The sequence below is a fragment of the Nyctereutes procyonoides genome, unplaced genomic scaffold (assembly GCF_905146905.1).
Source record: "Nyctereutes procyonoides isolate TBG_1078 unplaced genomic scaffold, NYPRO_anot_genome, whole genome shotgun sequence".
NCBI classification, from domain to species: Eukaryota; Metazoa; Chordata; class Mammalia; order Carnivora; family Canidae; genus Nyctereutes; species Nyctereutes procyonoides.
In genome coordinates this window covers 3,166,309-3,185,842 of record NW_026575141.1, presented here as the reverse complement: position 1 = coordinate 3,185,842, position 19,534 = coordinate 3,166,309, and the positions used below count along the sequence as shown (strand labels likewise).

The following is a 19,534-nucleotide window of genomic DNA, read 5'->3' as shown; positions in this document are numbered from 1 at the left end:
AAGAAGGAATGAGAAAAACAAGTTTTGAGCCAGTATTGCACATTTTGTATTAATTATATTTCTGCTGAGCTTCCAAAGTACTGGTGTCATTCATTTAACAGATGTGTATTGAACGCCTTCAATATGCCAGGCATTCTTCTAGACACAGGAAATATATTAGTGAACCAAACAGAATACCTGCGTGCGTTGGTACTTACTACTAGTGATGAGAGATGATAAACATATTAAATAAGCAATTTATATAGTACATTAATATTGATAGGTATGGGAAAATTAAAGAGAGATAAAAAAGTAAAGGGAGATCAGAATTAGAAGGGGTGAGAATGGACAGTTGCCATATTAAATAGGATGCTCTTAATAAGCCTCATTTAGAAATGAGATGTACACAAAGACTTGAAAGGTATGAGGGAATGATCTAAGATAATTTGGGGAAGATAATTCCTGGCAAAGGGAGGACTAGAACCAAAGACCCGAGGGTGGGAGCATTCTGGCTTTGTTTAGGAGAACAAACAGCAAGGAGGCTACTGTAGCTGGAATAGAAGTAAGAATGATAAGAGTAGTCAGAGAGGTAATAGCAGGGATTGGGAGATCGATTGTGAATGACTTCGGGAGGCAGTGTTAGGACTTCTGTTTTCACTCTGAATGAATAAGGAGCCAGTTCAGGATATCGTGCAGGGGAGTGATGTGATCTGCTTTGTGTCTTACCTGACTAAGATCGCTAAGATCTAAGACACTCTGACTGCCATATTGACAATAGACTAAAGGAGAGTAAGAATGGAGGCAGAGTAACCTATAAGGGAGATAGTAGAAATCTAAGTAAGGGATTATTGTAGTGCACACCAAAGTAGCAGCAGTAGAAATAGTGAGAAGTAAAGTAGAGCAGATTCTCAATATGTATATAGAAGATAGAACCAACGGTGGGAATGCAATCTGGTGCAGCCACTATGGAAAGCAGTAGGGAGGTTCCTCAAAAAGTGAAAAATAGAGCTACTCTGCAATCCAGCAATTGCATTCCTAGGTATTTACACAAAGAATAGAAAAACATTAATTCAAAAGGATACATGCACTTCAGTGTTTATAGCAGCATTATCTACTGATAAGCAAATTATGGAAATAGCTCAAGTGTCCATTGATTAATGATACATACACACACAATTGAATATTACTCAGCCAAAAAAAAAGAAAGAAATCTTGTCATTTGCCATGGTATGGATGGAACCAGAGAGTATTATGCTAAGTGAAATAACTCAGAAAAAGACAAATACCATATGATTTCACTCATGTGGAATTTAAGAAACAAAACAAATGAGCAAAGAGGAGTAAAAAAAGAGGCAAACCAAGAAACAGACTTTTTAGTGTACTCTCTACACCCAACGTAGGGCTCAAACCTACAGCCCTAAGGCAAGAGTTGCACACTCTACCAACTGAACCAGCCAGATGCCCCAACACACTCTTACCTATAGAGAACAAACTGCTGGTGGTTACCAGGATTAGGGGTATGAGTTAAATAGGTGATGGGAATTAAAGAATGCACTTGTGATAAGCATTGGGTGATGTATGGGAACGTTGAATGACTATATTGTATACTTGAAACTAATACTACAATGTATGTTAACTAGCTGGAATTTAAATAAAAACTTAAAAAGGGGGCTCAGCGGTTTGGCGCCTGCCTTTGGCTCAGGGCGTGAGTCCCACATCGGGCTCCCTGCATGGAGCCTGCTTCTCCCTCTGCATGTGTCTCTGCCTCTCTCTGTGTGTGTCTCTCATGAATAAATAAATAAAATATTTTTTAAAAAACTTTATAAAAAAGAACCAACAGAATTTTATGATCGATTGGATGTAGGGTTTGAAAGAAATGACTCCAAAGTTATTAGCCTTAGTGGATGGAGTTACTTTCAATTGAATTGAGGATCTGCGTAGACCCAGTTTGTGGTTGTGGGTGGGGACTCCTGACTGGGATCAGGAGTATAATGTTGGATATCTTCAGTTTGAGATGCCTGTGAATCAGCCAACTTTATACATTGAGGTGATAGTTGGATATTCAAGTCTGGCTTTACTCAGATTGTGTAATATCACTTGATACCTGTTAAAATCCTAGGCTAGTACATATCAATTCCACTTAATCAGATTATTAAAATAATGGTTTTTGCCCTAGTGTTCTATATGTAGAACCAGTAGGTTTATCTTTCACCTTCCAAGTCAGAAAAGAGGAATAAATTAACCCTCAAATAAATAGAATATAGGAAATTAGTGAAACAGGCAACAATTGAAAAAGTTTAAAAAGTGAAAAGTCGAAAAAAAAATAAAAATAAATTTTAAAAAGTGAAAAGTTGGTTCTTTGAAAAGATGAATAAAATAGCAAGACTTACGAAGAAAATAATAGTGAAAATATAAATTGTGAGCATCATTACAGACCCTATATACACAAAAGGGAATAAGAAGGTTTTATGAACAATTGTCAACAAATTGAGCAACTTGATGAAATAGACAAATTCCTTGGAAGACACAACAAAACAAACACAGGAGGAATTAGAAAATCTTAAGGAAAAAAAAAATCTTAAGGAACTCCATATCAATTACAAACATAGATTGAATTTGTAACTGAAAACTTTCTAACAAAGAAAACTAGTTCTTAATGGCTATCTCAGCAGATTCAGTCAACCATTTAAGGAAGTAAAAATAGCAACTCTTCACAGACTCTAAGAAACCAGGGGAAAACAGAGCACTTTATATATCCTGTTATGAAGCAAGTTGACTCTGATATTAAAGACCTGACAAAAATATTACAAGCAAAGAAAATTATAGACCAGTACTTGGGAATGTGGATGCAAAATTCTTAGTTAAATTTTAGCTAATCAGATCTATCAATATTTAAAAAGGTTAATGCACAATGACCAAGTGAGGGTTTATCCTAGGAATATAAGGTTGGTTTAACATTTGAAAATCAGTCATTCACCTCCTTGACAGAATGACAGAATATTAGTGTAAGTGATACCTGAAATCTTAAAGGCTGGAAGCACGGGTATAAAATACATCCTGAGGAATCAGTGGTATCAACCACTTAGGTCTTACAAAATGCTAAGTAATTCCATTGAGATTCTACTCATTGGTCTACTCAGTCCTTTAACTTACCTATTTTCTAGTATCCTCATTCAAAATAAAGATAAATAGTTCTCCCAAATTAAATACAGTAGTTCTAAATATTCTCAATTTTTGTTGTTTGTTCACAAATACATACTTAAATAAATTTTAAAAATAAAATAATTCCAAGAGGTGGTCCAGTATTTTGGAAAGCAATCCAGTAGAAAAATCAGCATATTTAATCTAAATGTGATGTTGTTCTTGCTACTATTTGGTGGATAGACTTAAGCAGCACATATTCAGGGACATACAGTGGCTAATAAATGGCCAAAATGATATTTTTCTCTAATGTGCTCAGCTAATTTGCTTCTATTTTTCTTTTACAGTTTCAGCTTCTAGCTTCAGCTCTATTCAAATCTGGCTCAGATTTTACAGCTCTAGGTAAGTACTCCAGTGCAGTTTACCCAGCTTAGATGCCCTAGGACTTGGGGGATTGGGTTTCAGTTTCTTTTAAATGAAACATCAGGTGAGATGTTCATCTAAACAGAGCAAGTTTCAGGGGAGCAAGTTTCAAGGTAGCATGCAAAATTTCTAATAACCTGTTACAGAGTTCTTTTCTTTCCACACATCAGTCCCCATTAGTTTGCAGTTCCTGTTACACCAATTGCTGGGTTATTATGCAAACACATGGCAGTAGAAGCATAACCAAAGCAAATTAACTTGTCTAGCATTGTTTCTGAATGTAGACTATATTACTGATACACTTACCGTGAGATAACACTTACTGATTGAATGATTTTTCCTCTGTTCTCTGTGGAATTGTATGGGATCAACAAATTGGTGATAGAGTAATGTTGATGGGAAAAATCTTGTGAGATCTGAGAAAATGCATTATCTCTTTCCTGAAAATGGGAATTTTTTATGCTGTTACCTTAATTGTTTAAGATACATTCTACTTGAAACTCCAGTGTTACTTGGGCACCCCAAATAGGAGCGTCAGTCTTCATTTAGGAATACTCTCATTTGGTATTAATGAATCATTAAAGTGAGCTAGACTATAGTGCAGTGGGGAATCTGTAGAAGTTCCACAACCCAGAGCTTTATTCAGGTGAATTCTTAAGAATCTTTTCATTAGGATAAGTCATTATGATAGCTTTACTTTTTCAACAAGATTGTAGGCTTTTGAAATATGGGAATTTTTAGCTTTCCTCTTGTCATAAAACATGGTCACATGGTGAATGCTTATTAATTCCATTGATGCCTGTGCTATTATTATTTGCCTTAGAATTGAGCAGTAATATTGAAATTTTCTAGTATGTGTATATAGATACTGCTCTTTCTCTCTGGAATAAAATAACACTTTGGGATATCAATTTAATTTCTTCATTGTTTACCCTTTTGTCTCCTAAAGGTGAAACATACCTTAAAGAAGAAAACACAGCACATATAATTCTGGTGTTTATGAATGGGATGGGAAAGAATAGGAAAGAGAGGCTTCTTCACTGATCTAGGCAACTCTAGTCCTGAGTTCTAATTGAGAATACATAGGATTCCACAGTGCAGGGCCAAGCAGACTGCTATAAAACTTAGGCTCTCTGGGACGCCTCAGTGGCTCAGTGGTTGAGCATTTGCCTTTGGCTCGGGGCATGATTCCGGAGCTCTAGGATTGAGTCCCACATCGGCTCCCTGCATGGAGCCTGCTCCTCCCTCTGCCTGTGTCTCTGCCTCTCTCTCTCTGTCTCTCATGAATAAATGAATAATTAAATAAATAAAATAAAAAAAAAAACCGTAGGCTCTCTGAAAATTTAGATAATCATTTACCACTATGCCATACACACAAATGTTTTGAAGCCAGTAGAGATCTTAACTTTGTGATGGAGAACCTAGGTATAAGCATTATTTTAGAAAGTCTATATCCTTGTGAATTTCATTATTTGAAACAGATTTAGTGATATATACGTTAGGAGCGTGGCACATAAATACTTGTTTGAGTAAACATGTGCCTTGTTATGTATGGATACCACAGCCCAGAGCCATTATTTTTATTTTATTGGTGGGCAGCACTAAAATGTCTCTGGCTGACTTATATTCAGCCTTTAGAACAAGAATTTCTTGGCAATTATTTAAATATGTTAGGCTAGTGTCAGCAAATATTTTACCTTTAGCTGAACTCCTTTCCTTGGTCTCAGCCCCGTTCACTGCCAGCTGATATATTTTATCAGGAACAATTGGTTTTATTTGGATTCCAGGCAAATCTTGGATACACGGAGAACAATACAAACAACAGAAAAAAATACAAAAAGAAAATTCCCGTGGGGTTTTATTTCCTGCCTTGTCTGAAGGGAGGCAGTATGTCTTAGTAGGCAGTAGTTAAGAGACGAGAATATAGGAGAATGGCTAAGAGTCAGAATCTAGGTTCAGTCCAAGTCCCTGCTCCGCTGTGTCGGGTATACTTGGACCCAATAAAAAAAAAAAAAAAAAAAGGAATCTAGGTTCAGCTGTCCGCTCTGGCTCTTGCTAATTTCAAAAATGATCTTGAGGGATCCCTGGGTGGCGCAGTGGTTTGGCGCCTGCCTTTGGCCCGGGGCACGATCCTGGAGACCCAGGATCGAATCCCACGTCGGGCTCCTGGTGCATGGAGCCTGCTTCTCCCTCTGTCTGTGTCTCTGCCTCTCTGTCTCTCTGTGACTATCATGAATAAATAAATAAATAAAATCTTAAAAAAAAAATGATCTTGAGCAAAGTCACCTAATAATTTCACCATCTATAAGATGGAGGTAATAAAGAGTATTTACCTCAAATTGTTGAGAGAATTAAGTGAAATAAATATGGAAAACAGCACTATAAAACAGTAAGTGCTCCATTCAGGGTACTATTATTATTACCTCCCTTAAAAATGTAATCTTGGGGCACTTGGGTAACTTAGTTAAGTGTCCGACTCTTCCTCTCAAGTTCATGAGATCAAGCCCCACATGGGGCTCCGAACTCAACAGGGAGCCTGCTTCTCTCCCTCTTCCTCTCCACCTGCCCCCCAGTCCCACCTCGCCCCCACTCCTTTTTTAAAAAAAAAAGATTTTATTTATTTATTTATGAGAGACACAGAGACAGAGAGGCAGAGACACAAGCAGAGGGAGAAGCAAGCTCCATGCAGGGAGCCCAACATGAGACTCAATCCCGGGTCTCCAGGATCACGCCCTGGGCCAAAAGCAACGCTAAACTGCTGAGCCACCCGGGCCCCTCGCCCCCACTCCTGTGCGTGCATGTGCACATGCTCTCTTTCTCTCAAGTAAATCTTAAAAAAAAAAAAAAAAGAAGAAGAAGAATTGGAATCAAATGGATTATTTCATGTATATATCTATACATCTTTTTAAAGATTTTTAAGCAACCTCTGCACCCAGTGTGGGACTCGAACTCACAACCCCAAGATCAAGAGTTTCATGCTCTACTGAGCCAGCCGAGTGCCTAGACGTATACATTTTTCATGTACAGATAAACTAAATATGTCATTTTCTAAATTCTCCAAAAAAAAAATTTGCTTACACCAAACTTTCTTAAGATTTTTAGTTTTCTATTTATTTGAGAGAGAAGGAGAGCATGAGCAGGGGGAGGGGCAGAGAAAAGCAGACTCTCCATTGAGCAGGGAACTGGATGCCCAGCTCAATCCCATGACCTGGAATCAGGACTCGAGCCAAAGATAGACACTTAACTAACTGAGCCACCCAGGTACCCCTCTGCCGAACTTTCTGACTTTCTTTGGAATTGCTTATCTTAACCTCTTACTGAAATTAAACGAAAGTATTAATACCCTATGTAATTTAAAGAATTAGAAAGGTGGAAAGTGAGTTAAAAACAGCTGGCATTATCTTCATTTTCAAAAATGACTGCAGAGAAAAACAACCTCTGAGGATCTGTAATTTAGAGCTTCTGGTGGCTTTGGCACCTTTAAACTTGAACTCAGACATTTTGCTAATTTTTAGAGCTGTATCTTGTTTCCAGAAAGTATGCACTGGAGCAGTTTAAGTGTATTTTCAGCAAGTATGTGACAAGTAGGAAAAATCTGGTCTATAGTGCATATTTGCCTTTTTTGATCTTCACACCTCTTTTTAGAACTTTTATGGTCCAAATATGATGTGCAAAATATGAATTCAGACAGATGTTTAAAACATCTTATGCCTAAAGTAGTGCTTTTTGTCATGTGTTGACATTTATGAATGAGGAACCTTAAGAATTTCACGGTATTTACTATGCCCTTTTAACCTTTATACTTTTGCTATATCCACCAAATTTAGATTTCAGGAGGATACTTTCTTCAGCCTCTCTTGTCTGTAGCCCTCATGTTTACAGGTACTTTTTATATAACAGTAAGTTTATTACTAGCAATAGAAAAATAAACTTGTATCCAGTAGAAAAATGAGATTTCTTGCTATTTCTTCTTTACCATAAATAGGAAACATTACCTAGTCTGTATAGGATGTTAAATTAAAAGTATATTCCTAGGGGCGCCTGGGTGGTGCAGTTGGTTAAGCATCCAAATCTTCATTTTTGCCTCAGGTGGTGATCTCAGTGTTGTGAGATTGAACCCTGCATTAGGCTCCTAGCTCAGCATGGGGTCTGCTGCAGATTCTGTCTCCCTCTGTCCCTCCCACTTGGGCTCTCTCTCTCTCTCTCTCTCTCTCCATCTCACTCTCAAATAAATTAATAAATCTTAAAGAAAAAGAAAAAGTATATTCTTAATAGGTCGCTTTTCTTTTCTAGAGCATCTGTTGTCTTCAGTCATGGTAGTAGTGATAAAGTAATAGCTGGTATTTATTGAACACGGACTATGGGGCCAGGTACTATTCTAAGGACTGTACATGTCTTAACTCATTTAATCTCCATGATAATCCTATGAAGTGATCTGTTTTTATATAGGAAGAAACTGGGACACAGAGAAGCTTAGGTAACTTGCCCAGGAATAGTGCTAATGAATGACAAAACTAGGATACAGACTTTAGTAGTATGGCTTCAGAGCTCACTCTCTAAACCACCAACCATACTACTTCTCATTGAGCTTTACCAGTGTCTACTACTCTGAGTGATTAGTTCCTCATTGCATTTTATGGTAAAAATGAAGTGAGAGAAACACTGATTAGGAGTATGAGATTTCAAATCTTTTTTTGTTGTTGTAGTTTTGATGAGTTTCCTGCCCCTTTTTAAGTTGTTTTTAAAAAAAAAAAAAAAAAAAAAAAAAAAAACTTTGACTACAGATAAAGCTTAAGGTTCTCCTTGAACAACTTTCCTCAACCTCTGTCCCTTCTCAAGTGTAACCACTCATATCTGGAAGATCTTTACACACGGACACACACACACACACACACACACAACTATATACATAGACATACAAATACAGTTGATACTCTTTATTTACAGTAGTTATGTTCTGTAAAGTCGCAAGGAATACTGAATTAGTGAATACTAAATCATTGTTCTTATGGGACATAGAGTTAGGTTCCTGATATTGATCCATTGCACAAAGCTTATCTAATGTGTATTTTCTCTATAAGGCACATCATGGCCTTTTTGCACTTAGAAACACTAGAGAACGCTTCAGCACTACACTTGGGGACCATTTTAAGCAGTGAAATCACAACAAAAAGCACAAAAATGCGAAAAACATGACACCAGTAGATTGAAAAGGACACTTGTTTATAGTATAAGAAGTAATAAAAGAAGGCAGAGCATCATTCAGTTCACCATCAGCTGACAATGTGTGTCTGTGGTGACTCAAATGTTTGCTGCTCTCCACGTGTCTGTGAATGACCACATAGTGCCACAAGTATTGGTTTTGTGGTTACAGGTACATCTTAGTGGGTAGGCAAATGTACAAATAAAGAATTTGTGCATAATAAAGATGCACTGTACCCACACACAGACATACACAGATAATTTTGTTTGTTCCATTTTTATTTATTAAACAATGTAAAATATTCTACAATGTAACATTTTAAAATTTAATGATGTGGCTTGGAGATGTTTTTAAGAAACTACATTAGATCTATTGTATTCATATTAAGTGATACATGGTATTCCATAATGGGATCTATCATAATGTAAACATTCATCTAGTGATAGTATAAATTTCAATTTTCTCATTGGTAAATGGTGAATAAAAATAAAACATGTTCAGATGGTAATCACACCATGAGAAGCATTGAGTAATGTATAGAATTGTCAAATCAAAATCACTATGTTGTATACCTGAGAGTAATATAACATTGTATGTTAACTATATATACTCCAGTAATTTAAAAACATTAAGCCAAAAAATAAATTCAACATGTTCTTCTAAGGGTTAAATGGATTTAGCACACTGTGTACAATTTAAGCCCTCAGTTAATTTTAGTTAATAAAAATAAATAAATGCATTTTGGAGTCAGACACAGATTCAAATTCCATTCTCTTCCCTCACCAACTGTGAGATCTTACTAAATTACTGAGTATCTCTTAGGTTGTCTCATCTGAAAGGGGAATTTGTGATAACTGCTTCATTAGTTTTTTTATAAGAATGAAAGTAAATAAAACAAAAAGGGGAAAAATCCTAAAGTTGACTACAAGCCATTGGGTAATATTACCACACAATAGGAGGAAGAAAAGAGAAAGCTTTTCAGTATAATGTTACAATGCTTAGACTACACTCTTAGTGAGATATATTCTAAAGACAATAAAAGCAAAGAAATCTTGACTTTTTGCTAGTAGTGGTATGAGTATAGTAATCCTGGAACATATTTTGTATGTATTTTACATTGAACAAATAAGTAAATATGATGATGCTGTAGGGAGTTAGTTTCCTTACTGGGAGAAAGGAGATACTGTGAATAGGGAATGGGATAAGGAGAGGAAGAATCCTGTAGAGTATATTTTTTTTTAAGATTTTATTTATTTATTCATAGAGACACAGCTAGAGAGAGAGGCAGAGACACAGGCAGAGGGAGAAGCAGGCATCATGCAGGGAGCCCGACGTGGGACCCGATCCCAGGTCTCCAGGATCACACCCTGGGCTGCAGGCAGCGCTAAACCGCTGCACCACCGGGGCTGCCCTCCTGTGTAGAGTTCTTTAAAAATGGGAATCATCAACAAAATCATGAACTCATGACTTTGCTTTTAAAAAGCTGTGTAGGGATCCCTGGGTGGCTCAGTGGTTTGGCGCCTGCCTTTGGCCCAGGGCGCGATCCTGGAGTCCCGGGATCGAGTCCCGCGTCGGGCTCCCTGCATGGAGCCTGCTTCTCCCTCTCCCTGTTCTCTGCCTCTCTCTCTGTGTCTATCGTAAATAAATAAAAATAAATCTTTAAAAAATAAAAAAAATAAAAAGTAAAAAGCTGCGTATAGGGATCCCTGGGTGGCTCAGCGGTTTGGTGCCTGCCTTCGGCCCAAGACGTGATCCTGGAGTCCCGGGATCGAGTCCCACATCGGGCATCCTGCATGGAGCCTGCTTGTCTCTCTGCCTGTCTCTGTCTCTCATGAATAAATAAATAAAATCTTTAAAAAAATAATAAAAATAAATAAAAACCTGTGTATATAATATGTATTGTACATACCTGTAGAGGCCTAGAAACAACACCACCCTTGGCAGTTAACACAATTGATCTTGATTTCTAAATATCATTCACCACTGAAAGGAATTAGGGCTCTTTGGAAAAATTCTAGCTGATTCAGCAAAAAAATCTCTAGCTATTCTAGAGCTGTGTAAAGATGAGTTTGGATATCTGCTATGCCAAGAAATAAGGAAATGCTCAAAAATCAATGGGAACATTTAAAGACAGAAACCAGCTCAAAAGAGCACTCACTGGCCAAAACTGCGACAATAAGTACTAAAATGAATAATGGCTAATAAATACAATATATTGAACAAGAAAAGGATCCATGAGTACATAGTCATGTAAACAAATAAAATAGAGGAAAAAGAAAAGCTCTTTATAATTAATATCAGTCAACAAATGCAGAAGGAATTGTAGAGTTAGGAAAACACCATCAGTGGTTTTATTGAGATGTAATTGTTTTTTGTTTTTTTGTTTTTTTTAAATTTTTATTTATTTACGATGGTCACAGAGAGAGAGAGAGAGAGGCAGAGACACAGGCAGTTGGAGAAGCAGGCTCCATGCACCGGGAGCCCGACGTGGGATTCGATCCTGGATCTCCAGGATCGCGCCCTGGGCCAAAGGCAGGCGCTAAACCGCTGCGCCACCCAGGGATCCCGAGATGTAATTGTTTTAGCAAGAATCATTAATGAGTGAGGGCTAATATTGAGTGCAAGCCTTTTTGGGGAGCAGGATATTCACATAGTCTCAAATGCTCCTCACCAATATTTTACTAATTGCTGAGCGCGCCTGAGTGACTCAGTCCATGGAGCATCTGACTCTTGATCACAGGTCCTGATCTCAGGGTTGTGAGTTAAAGCCACATGTTGGGTGAGGAGCCTACTTTAAAACTTTTCAAAAATTATTTTACTTTAAAAAAATATATATATATATATTACTAATTGCAGTTGTAGAAAATAATACCTTCACACTGGAGAAATCTGGCTATTCCAGCTTAATCAGGTGATCAAAGTTAACACTGGGACAAACTGATAGCCTGTGCCTCCTGACATGATACACTGAGAAGGACTACATTAATACTCTTAATGTAGTATTCTTGCCAGAACTGCATAAATTCAATCCGAGCACAAGGAAGCAGTCAGACCACCCTAATTCAGCACATTCTGCAACTATGTATCTGCTCCATACTTGTCAAGGATATCAGTGTCATAAAAAAACAGGCTGAGGAACTATTCCAGGCCAAAGAAAACTGAACACAGTGTTTGATACTGGATTGAGTTTTAGATTTTAGATGAGTAGGGAAAATGACTATAAAAAGATTATTAGGACAAAAACATTGTTTTAATATATAAATATGTATATATGTTTATTATATAGTGGTTATTTAAGTGATGTCCTTAGGTGAAATGAACCCAAGTATTTATTTTTTTTAATAAATTAATTTTTATTGGTGTTCAATTTACCAACATACAGAATAACACCCAGTGCTCATCCCGTCAAGTGTCCCCCTCAGTGCCCGTCACCCATTCACCCCCACCCCCCGCCCTCCTCCCCCTCCACCACCCCCAGTTCATTTCCCAGAGTTAGAAGTTTTTATGTTCCGTCTCCCTTTCTGATATTTCCCACACATTTCTTCTCCCTTCCCTTATATTCCCTTCCACTATTATTCATATTCCCCAAATGAATGAGAACATACACTGTTTGTCCTTCTCCGATTGACTTACTTCACTCAGCATAATACCCTCCAGTTCCATCCACGTTGAAGCAAATGGTGGGTATTTGTCGTTTCTAATGGCTGAGTAATATTCCATTGTATACATAAACCACATCTCCTTTATCCATTCATCTTTCGATGGGCACCGAGGCTCCTTCCACAGTTTGGCTATTGTGGACATGGCTGCTAGAAACATCGGGGTGCAGGTGTCCCGGCGTTTCATTGCATCTGAATCTTTGGAACCCAAGTATTTAGAGATGAAAATGTCTACGATTTACTCCCAAATAGTTATACAAAGAAAGTATGTGTGGGATACAAACAAATAGAGAATGAGAACACATGTGACAAAATGTTAACAAGTAATCTAGATAAGGGTATATAACTGTTTGGTGTACTATTCTTGAAACTTTTCTAGGAGTTTGAAATTTTTCAAAATTTTAGAAAACTGTGAAAAGCATAAAATAGAGAAAATAATCTCATCATTCAGAGATATCTTTGTTTACATTTTAGAGTATTTCCTTCCATTCATTTCCATGCTATTTCTTTGCTAAATCTTAAGCTCCAAAGAAGTAACCATCTGTCCTCAAAATAAGAGTAAGAAAATTTTTTTAATAAAAAGGAATGTACCTTTCTTGAGGCATTGTTTATTTTCCTTCCAGGAAACTGGTATCCTTGGCATTGTTCTGTTCTGTTCATGTTCTTTACAAGAGTAAAAAACAGAGTGTACCTAAAACTATATTGTAGGTTGAATGAAAATTGATCCAATTTGAAATAGTTTTCCACTGAGTATCATGGCATATATAACTCTGGCACTATTTTTAGGTCTTATGGTACTCAGTAGGGCTCTTATATCTCAGCCATTTCACGAATGGAGAAATAATAAAAACTACTTTATTTTCCTACTTCATATGTACATAAGAAATTTGAAGCAGCTTAAAGCAATACACCAGCTAACTAAAGGAAGGAAGCATCTCACTGAATATTCCTTTGGCTGGAATGAACTTGAAAATTACATGTTTTCTAGAGGTTAAAGGGGGGAAAAATGCTTTAGTTCCATGGTCCCCACCTTTTAAGAATTTCATCCACTTTCTAATGTTTATCTGGATAAAAGTAGTTCATTGCTCAATTTTTCACGTGGCATGTGCCTGGCATAGAGCCCAGTGCATAGTACCACAAATGTATGGCATTTGCTATGTGCCAGGTACTCTTTTCTATGTTATTGTACATGTATTTCCCTCAGCTGAGTTTTCACTCAGTTCTCTGAGACTACTTCCACTCTCAGGACCTTAATGATTTTCAACCACTTGCTAAAGAAAGTGATTTTAGTATATTTTTCATTTTGATTTTTTTTGTTTTTTTTTTTTAAAGATTTTATTTATTTATGAGAGAGAACGGGGAGAAGGGCAGAGAGAGAGGGAGAAGCAGACTCTACACTGCGCAGTGAGCTCAATGCAGGGCTCAATGGAAGGACCCTGAGATCATGACCTGAGCCAAAACTAAGAGTTGGATGCTTCACTGACTGAGCCACCCAGGCACCTCTGATTTTATTGTATTTTTATTATCAAAAAAATTTTAGTGGGTCAAAAGCATTATAAAGGCAGAAAAGAGGAGTGAAACTGCCTCAGTGGACTAGAAGAGAATGCTTATAAGGGAAAGAAGAGAAATCAGTATTAGTTACTAAAGTTACTAAATTAGTTACAAAACAGTCTAATTACTGTTCTAAAGCCAGTCATTAGAACAGGTGCTTCTAGTGTAATTGTATTTAATATGCACAGTAACACCATCAAGTAAGCAGGATTAACACAAATTTACAGCTGTAGAAACAGTTGCAGAACGGCTGATTAACTCACCTAAGATCACACCACTGCCAGGTTAATAGAACTGGGTTCAGGACCTCTGTCTAGTTTTGAAATCAAATTTGGTTTTGATTTTTCCATTATACAATGGTGCTTTTCTCAACTAGTTTCTCTGTTACATGTTTTAGACACAATCGATGAGTTTCTTTGTATCTCTCCTTTACCAGGCTTTTCCGATGTGGATCACACCTACGCTCAAAGAACTCAGCTCTTTGACACCTTAGTAAATTTCTTTCCTGACAGCATGACTCCTCCTAAAGGCAACCTGGTAGACCTCATCACACTGTAACCGAAGATCACTGGACAGAAATGGAGAACAGGAGTCTGCTTTCAGTATTTTGGAGTTCAACTCTGTTGACTGTCAGTTAGGCTGCAGTGATTGAGGACTGCACCAGAATTTTGAAGGGATCTTTACTGTCACAAGTTTTAACCCTCTTCCTTCATACCCAACCTCAGCCCCTTTCTCCTCATCCCTTTCCTGAATTAGGTTAATAAAGTGAAATTGATATACTTTCCATTTAAATATATATATATTTTTTTCTTACTTTAACTTTTAAGAACGAATAAGTACAAAAGACAAAATAATCAGGCAGTTTACCCTTTTCAGATTTTTATTTCATTTTTATAAAATTGGGGCAAGTAAGCGTGTTGACAGACCCAGTGCTGGAAGAATGGGGTTTTATTGTTAGCTGGTTTGGCCTCTCTTCTTACTCCTCCTTCCCCATTTCACTTTACCTTGCATCACACAACAGCTTGTAAGTGGTGTCACTTGTTTACCTCTTTCCTTCATTCTTAAAAGTATATAGTTCTGTAGGGCAAATGATGTATGTTAAAGTGAAATATGTGTCTTTGTCGATTAGAGTCTTGTATTGCATTAAACAGTAGGAGGAACAGAGGGCTCAGATTTATGCTCCTTGTCATAGAACTAAAAACTAACCCATGATTGATCCAGGTACTTATCTGAGATTGGTATATAGTATTTCTATAATGACATATTTTATAGTGGATATTACAATAGCTTTGAGTCACAGAAACCTTAAACTGAGGAGATTATAGTTCAGAACCTTTAAGAGCCAATATAAAAATTACCAGCAAGAAGATTCTAGTAGTGATTAATATGTTCATTGATGTCTTTGTAGAAAATTTTGGAAGAAAATGACTCTTTCCTCTGGTAGAGCTGATTCCATTCCCCCTTTGTGCTCTTTGTAGCATTTCCACTTGGGAAAGTGGGTTTTCAGAGCTATGCTTTTGTTTATTTCCATATACGTTGGCTCCCCACATCTGCTTCTGTATACTGATACCTTAAAGAATACTGGTGTGTAGTTGTCCAGTGGAATACAGCTGACAGGCATTTCGTGAAGCACACATAGGCTTTTAAGTGGAGAAAAAGAAAATAATGGTGCAGATATTTTTTTCATTAAAAAAAAAAGGCAGATGGGCTTTCCCACTGTTCCATTTTTTTTTTTGTGGGAGATAGAGGTATGTATGTATCATTCCATGGGGTGCTGTGGAGTGCAGTGTAGGAAGCCCACACCTGGCCAGTGCTTGCCTTTGCTCAAAATGTGCTGTATGCAACTGATGCCCACCATGCTTAAAGCAGACAGTACAATAAGTGTCCATCAGTCAGTAGCTCTGAAAAGCAAAAGACTTTGTGGAATGTCCCTGAGTAGCAAGATTAGGCCTCACCAAAGAAAGAGAAGACTTTGACTTGCACTTTTGAAAAGTCTCATGTGTAGGAATGAGACTGAGACCCCTCTTCACTGTCTTCATTGCTTGGTTTCACTGCTTTTGGGAATGGACAGAAATCTGTTTTTCCTAATTCTAGATTTGAATCTTGGGCTCCTTAGCTTTCCAAGTATCCCAAAGCTATCCATAGTGATTTATTACACAATTAGATCTGTATCTTACTTGGTGAGAGGTATAGAATGTAATTTACTAAGTACCAAATTGTGCAGCTACAGAATAATCAAGTGACTTTATAGGTGAACAAATAGAATCTACTTACATTCTTGTACAGCTTCATAAAATGACAGTCCCCCAGACAGTCAAGAGCATAAAATATTATCCCAAATATTGTAGCCTATTGAATCTTGTTTTATGGAAACATAGAAATCAGAGAGTTGATAGTAAAGAACTTGCTAAAAGCTCAAGTTTTGCTTGCCATGAGTTCTGGCACTTTGAACACACTAACCAAATGAAATTCGGCTACCTCCACCATTTGTCTCTACAGCACTTTCTTTTGTCACTTTTTTTTCATGGGTTCCATAGATTTGGAAGAAACTCAGTTCTTGACTTCTGTGATTTTGTTTTTTTCCTGGACTCTCTACTAATGGCTTTTTAACATAAGTTCATTTTAATTTTATCTTTTGTCACTTTATTTAGGTGGAACTTTTTTTACCTTTTTATTAACTTTTTTTCACTAACATATTCAAATGGAGCTGAATCATAGTGAGCCATTCAGTGTTGCCCAAGTGAGATATTCTGTTGAGGAGGTTGTTGCGTAGGTAGAGTTTGTACCATGGGGCTTTCAAGGAGCATTTGCTGACAACGATTGCAAGAGAATGTAGGGCTTCATAATATCCAGGACCAAGGTCAACACATCGCTCACATTTCACAACAGACCTGATTTGAAACTTGTTTATATATTTAGTGAGGAGCTACATATATTTCCAAGAATTCCAGCAGTATATTATAATTTAAATCCTCTAATTTGGTATTTAGATACGGTGTTTAGGTATGCCAAATTATCTGTGCTTCACTCCTTGAAATGCTTTCATTCTAGTTTAGTGAGTCCCAGTTGAAACAATTGGCTGATATTTTAGATGCATTCGCTAGCAGGATACAGTTTACTCCATTTCATTATCTGTAGCTTCAACTTGATTCCCATTTCTCTCTTTCCCAGTGGAATATATTATTCCAACATAGTAAACTAGATCTGCAACATTATTTTCATCGCTTGTACTTCATGAGAAATTACCTGATTTGAAAACTACATCTAAAATGTTTTTGTATTCTGTGGAATAACAGAGACCTCATGTGGCCAGTTTGATTAATTCAAATATATTGATCTCATTCAAGCAAAGGACTCCAGGCTTGGGTGCCTAAGTGCGCAAGCTGGCTGTCTTAGCTTTTCACAAGATCATCTTTTTAGACCTGGTTTTCATTGATGCTAAACCTGACCTGTCCATATCTAATAAGTAGAAACTGATATAAAACATTAGAGAATCAATTCACTGATTTATCACAGAAAGACTTACTGAGTTTAAACCACAGTGATTTAAGATTATAAAACAACATTCTGGGGTGAAATATGTTTGTTGAATAGAAATGGTTCCCAGCTTATCCTTCTAGCGGATCTCTTCACACATCTGCCTTAAAAATGCTAGAAATACATTAACAGGATTTTATATAATAAAAACGTTTTAAAATCTAACCTACAGGGCCAGCCCCGATGGCTCAGCGGTTTACCACTGCGTGCAGCCCAGGGTGTGATCCTGGAGTCCCGGGATCGAGTCCCACATCAGGCTCCCTGCATGGAGCCTGCTTCTCCCTCTGCCTGTGTCTCTGCTTCCCTCTCTCCTTTCTGTGTATTCTCATGAATAAATAAATAAAATCTTTAAAAAAAAATCTAACCTACAAATAAAAACTACATTAAGAATGATGTTCGGTGGATCAAAAAGCACTTAGGAGCATATTCCTGATTTTATTCTCTGAATTCTACTCAGTTTCATGGTTATAACATAAGGAAGTCATAATTATTCTTAACACCATATGGAATTCATTCAGTAATTATGGGTCATTTACTTACTTCCTGAGTGAATGTTGTATTAATTCTTGAGCCAGTTGAATGTTACCTAGGATTTAAGAATTATGGTTTGAAGTGATTTGTATGAGAAGGGATCATTACAGTGTGTACTCTAAACAGTCATCTAGCTATAAAAAACATAGCCTTCATCACCCTTCTTTTCTTAAAAATCCATGACCATCTGCAGTTTCATCCTTTTGCATAAATTCTGGCCTGAATTTTTACTAAGTTTGAGGTTATTTAAACTGTCCTTGATCTGAGTTTGCATGCTTCCTCAGAAAAAGTTTATGATTATTGGAGAGTATCCTATAGGGTCTGCATATGACAATACTTGTAGATTAGATCTTTGGGCTCTCTCAAAGGTTTTTGTGTTTCTTGTTGTCTTCTGTGTTTCTTGTTGAATAACGTCAAATAACATTTTTCTTCTGTGATTTTTTTTATTTTTATTTTTTATTTGTGTGTGTGTGTGGCCAATGTTTCTCCCTGTGATTTCTGTCAGTGCTGAAATGACTATCCAAAATTTCTGGTGTAGAGGTATTTTAGTTGAAGGTGGGCAGTTCCAGGTTTGTTGAAACAGTTCATTAAGAGCCAGCTAGATCAGCTGAATGATATTGTCATTGTTTGTTTTGGCAGAAGGACTCATTGCAATTTCTTGATTTCTTCACCAGATGCTCTTTTTTTCCTGAAAAAAAGTGCTGTCTTAGAGATTTTATTTTACATAATTTCTTAACCTTGATTTCTTCCTACCCACCAACTAGTGTGAATTGTATACCCATTATTTCCTTAGCTGACTTGACTTTATTCTTGGCTTTTTCAGCTCTAGATTTCCTAGGTTTTCTATGGCATTACTTATGAGTGTTGTACTGCTGAGAAAAGGTCAGAATCATTTTGAGGCAAACATGCTCTTTTATTCTTGTTTATGACAACAGAATAGTGAAACTAAAAATTTTCCATTGTTAAAGAACTAATAGTGGTCAGACATTGCTATAAAAATCCTTGTTATTTTCATTTGGAGAATGGTAACATGGCTGTGGCTGCTTCAGTGGAGGAGCCAGTGTTGGCTTCTTTTCTTGGCACTAGGAAACATAGTCATAAAACTGATGATCAGGTGCAAGTGTCATAGCAGAGCTCATGGAATTCAGCACATTATCAGATTTCCATTTGCCTCTTGTCTTTTCTTTAAATTTTTTAGCTCTTTTTCCTCTATTCCCACTACCTTTGAGTAGCATTGACATTCTGCTGAAGCTGGAATTTGTGTTAAGAATTGACTTTGAATTTCCAGTGTAATTGTATATTAGGAATAGCTTTTATTGCTATGAAATGATTTGTATTTGTTCATTTTTTTTAAATTATGATTTATAATTATGAAATAATTCACATTCCTTTTTATCTGCTGTTCAAACAGTGTCGTTGAACTATTAAACATCTGTGTGCGGTATCCTATTTTGCCTGTCTATATGGCATTTTCACTTGGTGGTATTGAGCCCCAGGAACAAGACTGGAG

General features: G+C 36.9%; 1 protein-coding gene across 2 annotated transcripts in view; it reads left to right on the top strand.

Moving 5' to 3' along the window:
• The window catches only part of MKLN1 (muskelin 1), a 160,180-nt gene extending 145,432 nt beyond the window's left edge, over positions 1-14,748 (top strand). For both annotated transcript variants that reach the window (XM_055307473.1, XM_055307474.1), the window contains 2 exons: positions 3,468-3,522; positions 14,393-14,748. In XM_055307473.1, the coding sequence (XP_055163448.1) occupies positions 3,468-3,522; positions 14,393-14,514 (177 nt within the window). In that variant the 3' untranslated portion in view covers positions 14,515-14,748. The remainder of the gene's footprint in view (positions 1-3,467; positions 3,523-14,392) is intronic.
• The last annotated feature ends 4,786 nt before the right edge of the window (positions 14,749-19,534 follow it).